This window comes from Pundamilia nyererei, unplaced genomic scaffold, assembly GCF_000239375.1.
Source record: "Pundamilia nyererei isolate P.nyererei 1_Seehausen unplaced genomic scaffold, PunNye1.0 scaffold00197, whole genome shotgun sequence".
Taxonomy (NCBI): Eukaryota; Metazoa; Chordata; class Actinopteri; order Cichliformes; family Cichlidae; genus Pundamilia; species Pundamilia nyererei.
This window is the reverse complement of record NW_005187598.1, coordinates 735,490-743,297: the sequence shown is the minus strand read 5'-3', so window position 1 is coordinate 743,297 and position 7,808 is coordinate 735,490. Positions and strand designations below refer to the sequence as shown.

At 43.7% G+C, this 7,808-nt stretch overlaps 1 protein-coding gene across 1 annotated transcript in view; it reads right to left on the bottom strand.

The window, feature by feature from the left end:
• The window catches only part of shtn1 (shootin 1), a 32,536-nt gene extending 28,803 nt beyond the window's left edge, over positions 1–3,733 (bottom strand). The window contains exons 1-2 of the mRNA XM_013914425.1: positions 3,579–3,733; positions 2,217–2,277 (exon numbers count right to left, since the gene is read on the bottom strand). Coding sequence (XP_013769879.1) covers positions 2,217–2,277; positions 3,579–3,668 — 151 coding nt within the window. The 5' untranslated portion in view covers positions 3,669–3,733. The remainder of the gene's footprint in view (positions 1–2,216; positions 2,278–3,578) is intronic.
• Between the last annotated feature and the right edge of the window lie 4,075 nt (positions 3,734–7,808).

Sequence of the window (7,808 nt, the reverse complement as noted above, 5' to 3'; positions counted from 1 at the left end):
GATAGTCTTTTTCCATGGCCTCTCTGAACTCCTCCCACACCCGAGTTTTTGCTTCAGCCACTGCCCGAGCCGCATTCCGCTTGGCCTGTCGTTATTTGTCGGCTGCCTCCGGAGTCCCACAGGCTAACCAAGCCCGATAGGACTCCTTCTTCAGCCTGGTGGCTCCCTTCACCTCTGGTGTCCACCATTTGGTTCGGGGGTTACCACCACGACAGGCACCAACCACCTTGCGCATCACACTTACTGTTTTTCAAATATTTATCTATTGCTATTCCGCGCTGCATTGTCTCACAGCATGACTATTATGTCATTTCTCCTTTGTCTTCTTCTGTTTTACTGGCAGTTGGAAACCCATTTAATTAGAGCAGGTAGTTGTACTGCCCTCTAGTGGAAGAGAATGTTATTGTTCCGCCTGTTACTCACGCCGATAGCTTAGAGGACCAATCAGGTGGAACCAGATAACCGTCCACGGCACACCAGTGGATCACCTGACACACCTATGTGCCAAGGCCCAGTGGTTGGGAAACACTGCTGTAATGGCATGGTACAATTCAACATTATATAGCATCATGCTAGCTTGAGCTTAAAATAAATAGTGACAAATTACATTAGAAGCAATATCAGGAGACAGATCGTCCCGAGACTTTGCTCTAAAATCTAAAAGAAATGTTTTAAATATGTACCTTTTACTGCGTCAGGTCATCTATAGGCACACAGAGCTACCCAGACATACGACAATTAGACGTTGAGGGAACATTTGTGTATATCAGACTAAACTCCTGACTAAACTCCCATTTCTGAAAATCGGGAGCTTCCTAAAAAGCCTGCTGTAAGTGACACCAACAGGAGGCCAGAGAGCCACCAGATCATTATTAAGCCCAAATGAATCAAACTAATCCTACACTTTGGCCGTATTATTGTTTTACATGATAACAGGACTCAAACTTCAGAAGTTTTAAGAGACACAGATGGCAGCAGATGCACACAACAGCAGGAAGTCTTACTGCGAGTGGAAGCACCATTAATATTTCTCACAAGAGAAATGACTTCAACAGAAAAATGCCAAAGAGTTACTGGAGGACTGATGAAGTCTTTAGGTACAACACTGAACCAGCAAGTACTTATTTTCCAGACAACTCGCTGCTTTCATTCTTTAAGGCTGTGTAAAAGTCACCTGGAATATGTACATACTGCTGTACATAAAGTCTGCTTGTTCAGTGAAATTATACTTGATAAGCTTGATAAGCAACGTTTATGACGAGCTTCACAAGCTCAGTATGAGCTCAGACGGTGGTTCAGCCACAGAACTGATGAAACCTGATTTACAGGTGTTTGAGTCTTTAAAATCCTTTGTGAAGAACAACGTGATCGTGCTAATGTGCAGATGGCGGCCTTAATAATTACTGGACTTTCCAGCAGCAGCACGATTGCAACCAAACCAGGTTCAGAAACCAACACTAGAACATCCTTGGATCGCCACCTGAGTCCCTGCATTTGACTTGAAAAAGCTTTGGCAGGAATGAAGACGAGGGCTTACTCTGCCGTAGATCCAGCTGGCTGACTGCATGAATGTAGCTGAGCTTCTCTCAATGTAGGGACACGGGAGAAAACAAAATCCACGTGGGAGAAAAAAAAAATCTTTGTCTTGTAAACGTAATTATTTGGTGTTTAAAACCACTCGATCAGTGTATGTGCAGATCTTATTCATGCAGCTGCAGTTTGACTTTGTAACAGTGTAACTTCTGATAGTTTGATAGTTATTGTGTTACATACATACTGTACTTATTACTTTTTGCTTGTGAATTTATTACTGTATTTCCATTGTGAGTAATTCATGAATATGGATTTGTCACAAAGCCCAAAGGCATTTCCTTTTAGTCATATGTGTCAGGTATGCATGTCTTTTAAACTGTCAGCTGTTCACAGAAACATAAATCCAAACCAAAGAGCCTCCAGGTTCAATCGTTTACTCTCTGGCCAACAAACGGACTTTGACATGTAGAACAGGAAGAGTGCGGCTCTAAAGGAAAAGCTACAGACGCTGGACAATTTCATAATCTTAGATCGGGATTACCCACTGTATGTGTTAGCGCCATAGACACGTATGACACATGCTCAGAGCTGTGATATGTGTATTAAGCATTGATGTGCAAACAATAGTGAGTTAAACATGTTGGTGCAATGGGGATCTCACTTTTGGACACAGGTGAACTTACCTTGCTGGAACTCAGAGAGCTTCTTCATCGCCTCGTCTCGCTCCTCTTCCAGCCTCTTGAACTTATGTAAGACACAGAGTAGCTTCAGTTCATCATTAACCTTTATGCAATGCCACAGCTCAGTCTGGAAAAGCAGGTCATTTAAATGCGATGACAATATATAAAACTATGTAGATGTTAAGAAGGGAAAACCCCCTGATGGTCTCTGTGAGCACCTCAGACCTTTTGTTTAGCAGCCATGTTTAGTCCTACGTGTACCTAACCTTCCATAATACATGTGTAGATAAATTGTGCTAAACCAAACAAATGAAATAGATTGTTGTGCTACTTTGTCCTCATTCACTGTTGTTTCTGCCATTAAATATCAGTAAATCATTATCTGGTCAAACTTCCTTCTAAACTGAGCCTTACAGATGATCCAGTTTGGCTTGATGCTAAAGATCAACACTGTGTGTTCAGCTTAAGTTTACTGGACGCACACTGAGCTCTGTTCACAGAGGATGTGGACACCGTTATAGCAGGTGGTTCATTATTAATCCTTCACTGCTCATAATAAAACAATACTGTACAATATCAGTGAGATTACTTCCTGGAATACTGTGTAGATGACAATGTTCATGAACAAGTATTGTTCCTATACTGGACGCCATGTTATTTGCTGAAACAGGGGGAAATGAGCACTAAAGGTCTAACTACGTTACCCAACATTAGCTTCACAACAGGACTGAAGTCAATATTGATTCTAATTCTATTGTAATTCTCCTGATCCGTGTTCTGTGTGAGGAATCACACGGGCTAATCTTAGTGTGAAAACGTTTTAGAAATGGAGCAGGGAAACAAAAGCTTGGCAGGTGACTCAGGCTCACCTGTGAAAAGCTCCATTGCTGTGGAACTCGTGATTGTTTCCAGTGTGCAACAGTCACAACAATATTGCAGCAATCATAAGAGGGACTACGCTTGGAGAGATAGAAGTGATTTTTTTGCCATCGTTCATTCTCAGTGTTCGAAACAGTTAAAGAGAAATATTACACACAGACTGACCTCATATCTGCTTAGTTTTAGACAATAACAAAAATGTGATCATGGCAGCTATTTAACACAACACTGAGTACTGGACCTGCTCGAGGTTATTATCAGCTCGATGCTTTTTAATCACTTTGAAACCAAAATATTTTAGTTAATGTTTTTATTGTTCAAATAAACAAAGAAAGAAGTGTTACCCCGCTGCTCGGCCAGCTTCTATTACTGTGAGCACCAACTGTTCTCATCTCTCGCAGCTGTTACACTTGTTGCTACTGTAAGCGAGCTGGATCAGAGCTGATCGAGGTCTGCAGACTGTAAACATTAGATTGTAACACTTACTTCCATGGCTGTAGTTTCTTGCTTTCTCTGAAGATCCTCATACTCGTGCAGGGCTGTGGGGAGCAAAGGGTGCCAGTAAGCCATCGCCATCACTCAGTCACAGTAAAGAGCTCCTTTCATCTTCAAAGAGCCCAGTGGAAGCTTCTCTAGCATGTGATAATGTCTCATCCAGTCACACTTGTGTCGTGTCACAGGACTATTATAGCACGCTATTTTGAATATAGTACCGTCTAAATATAACTGGCTTGCGTGCACGTAGTGCAGGAAACTACCTTCCATAATACATGTGTAGATAAATTGTGCTAAACCAAAAAAATGAAATAGATTGTTGTAATAGGAATAAAAGGAAGGCTTTTTTCTTCTGTGTTCATCCTATTCCTGCTTTTCCTACGGCCATCAAACGTGTGCTGTAGTCATTTCACCCTGGAAAAACTTACCATAACATTTGTGGTCATGATGACTGCACATAAACATCTGACCACAACTGTACATTACACTTGTTAGAAAGCTCGTTATCACACAGGTAAGGAGTTTGATTCACTTTCTCTTCGTCGAAGCAGTACACCGTGAACACGTGAAAACAGAGGGAACGTCCTCCTTTTCTTTTGTCCCGTTAATCAGTCACAGAGCTGATTGCACATTATGCTGAGAGCTAGCTTGACGTAGTCACAACATTATGTTTTAACTTCGGTTATACTACAAAAACATGCCTCAAACATCATTATGCATCCTTACTCTAACACGGGCCAGGTTATATTACTGGTCGTAATGATTACACCAACTCCATCGTCCCAGCTTGGACTGTGCACTGTTCCCAAATAAAAGGCTGTGGGTGACTACGGACATCACAGCCCTCCTCAAGGACAAGAAGAGGGGCTTCAGAGCGGCACCAGAGAGAAGGCGAGAATGTTCAGGGAGTGTTGAGGGACAGGATCAGAGAGGCTAAGGACAAGTATAAGAGAAAGCTGGAGCAGGAACTCGAGACAACGGCATGAAAGAGGTCTGCATGAAGACCATCACTGGACTCAGGCTACCCAACTCTAAACTGGACTCTAAAGGTGGTGTCAGCCAGGCAGATGTTGTCCTGGACAATGCTGGATACCTCCAGGTTGGCCTACAGTAATGCACAGACACCAAACACGTTTGGTGGACGTTTAAACAGATATGTGTGTCTGTGCGCTGAACCTGTACAGTTTATGGATGCAGGCTTGCATTAGGTAATAACTTAGCACTTCTCTTTTTAAAATATGGTCACGTTTGGCTCCAAAACGCCAGAATGACAGAAGCCAAAATCTTGACACAACAGTCTTTGAGATGCACCGTCTCAAAAACAACAGTGACAACAGCCACGTTTATCTTTGATATACAGTCATGAGAAAACCAAAGTTCCCACAGGACTCCATCCAGTGAAAAACTAAATACACCCTAGCTTCTTTCATAAGAGTTAGCAGTTAGCAGCCATGTGGGGCTAATTAAATGCACTTAATTAACTGATGATCAACTACTGTGAACACTTTTTTAATATTATAATATTATGTTTTTGCATTTGTCCTTATTCCACAGTGACGGTGGAGATGGACAGGAAAGTAGGAAGAGAGCGAGGAGCCCAGCAGAGGACGCTGAGCCCTCAGGCCACCTTCACAGAGTCGGCTTCTGATTGACTGGTCAGACACATTTACACCAGTTGAGTACTGGAGGTCATTTAGTAAGCCTCTGGCAGCACTCGTCCCGTTCCTCCTTGCAGATGCAGATGCTGGTCCCATCAGCATCTACGTTGCCTTCCCATTATGAGAGCAACGTAATGGTGTGCTGAAATAGGCGTCTTCCAGTCAAATGCTCTGTAGGAGTCAGGTTAGACACGCCTGTCATGCTGCTGTAGATACCTGCCTGTCTCCTGGAATCGCCCCCATGCTCCTGGGACTGTGCTGAGAGAGACCAGACTTTCTGGCAATAGCACATATTTATGTGACATCTTAGAGGACTCGGACTTGTGCAGTCCCTGTATTGTCCTCATGCAACAATTAGTGACACTGAGCCAAGCAAATTCAAAGTGAAAAGAAAACAGTCAGAAAAGCGTGTCAGTGGATTCCACCTGTTCAACCAGTTGTATTTGGAGGGCTTGTCTCACTAACCCTAACCGTCTAATGTTAATTTCATTAAGACCAAAGCTGCTGAAACTGATCAACAATCCCCTCTGCTACCTTTCATCGCTCATCCAAGTGACTTCTTCAGTCACAGCCGACTGCAGATTACAACACAGAGCGAACACCATCCCCACTGACACAGCAGCCAGGGAGGCAGAAGAACATCAAGAAGGCCCCGAGTAAATGTGGTTACCCCAGCTGGATGTTTGTCAAAGCTGGGAAGGCTCCTAAAGAAAGCTCCAGCTGATCCAGGAGAGAAGGACAACCGCTGCCTAAGAGAAAACCTGTAGTGATCCTGTACGTGTCAGGAGTATCGGAGCAGCTGAGACACATTTTTACTAAACACCAGGTCTCTGTGGCTTTTAAACCCCAAAACACGCTGCGCCAAAAACGGGTCCACCCCAAGGATTGGGTCCACCCCAAGGATCGGGTCCCCCCCAAGGATCGGGTCCCCGACACAAACAGAGTAACATAGTGTACGCTGTTAAGTGCAGGAGGACTGGCAGGATTTATACATCGGGGAAACCAAACAAGCTCTGGCTACAACACAGCAGAGCCACCTCGTCAGGCCAGGACTCTGCAGTCTATGCACACCTACAGGCCAGTGGACACTCTTTCAATGATGAGGATGTAACATCCTGGACAGGGAGGAACGCTGGTTTGAGGGCGGAGTCAAGGAGGCCATTTACATGAAAAGGGAAAGACCATCTCTGAATGGAGGAGGGGCCTAAGGGTCCATCTGTCACCATCTTACAATGCTGTGATTGCAGCCATTCCCCAACTCTCTGTCAATGGGACTCATGGTTATTGATCAGTGTTCATGACAAAGTGCATATTAAAGATCAATGACCTCACAGCCCATTGTTCATTCCTTATACAAACTGTTAATAAGGTTGGGCAAACCTGCATGTGGTGACTGAAATAGTCACTGGGATAAGTGACGAAACATTTCTCCCACTGGGAACATTTTAAGTTTCATCAAGTTGCCCAGTGAGCCACGACAGTCAGCAAGCGTGCAAAACCCAGAAGTAGGTCATCTACATGGATTATCCTGCCTTCATGTGTGCTTCTCTTGCTGTCTCATGCTTTACATAGAATGACACGAGGGGTCTTGAGTTGGGTCCAACCTCTTTTTTTCACCACAGGCTTGATTTAAGATTAGCTGTCTAATCCACAGGCCACGTTAGACTGTGGCAGAGTTGTTATGTCAAGCTAAAGCACACTTACTGTACACACCTTTGACCACAGAAACAAAACCCTTAGAGAAGGCAAATAAGCAGCTATGTGATAACCCAGCCCTCAACACTGGCCAAGCAGTAAATCTTAAAGACGCTCTTCAGGATCTTAAACTGCTGGGCTGTGATGTCACTGCAGTAAAATGCAGCGTTACTACTGGAAACACTTAACAGGACCAGAAAAGAAACTTACCCTGATTCGACAGCTTTGTAATAACATGAATTCTGTCGAGTTCCTCCGCAGCCATGACAGAAATCCCTGTCCAAAGTTCAACAGGAAGTGTTCTTTCAAGACACACCTGCCCAGGTGGACACAGCACGAGATAAGAGTGCAGCTGGGAGCATTAGGGCCACATTAGGAACAATATCAGTGATTATTTTGAGAATAAAGTCGGAATGTGCGGATCACACTTGATTCCAGACGAACTGCCACGGCTGTTGCATCCTTTACAACAAGCTTAGTGTAGATGGCTTTATGAAACACGTGTCATGCAACACATCCTCTTTATTGTACGAGGATGGAACCGCTGATAACCTTGCATCTGCCATTCTTGATTTTTAGTTCCCAAACACTTCCTTTAATAACTTATTACTCCCGAAACGTTGGAGTCTTGGCTCTTCATACAGTAAAGACACAGAGGATACAAATAATCAGGCAAAACGTCAGACACCACGTGACAATAATAAACGTGTCATTTCTGTCGGTAACGTCACGACGCTCGTCTCTCGCTGCTTCACGAAACGTCACTACTAGCATGTCTAGTTGATTGTATTTACACAGCACGATTCATAGATACAAATCAAATTCAAATTTTATTTGTCACGTACACAGTCATACACAGTACGATATG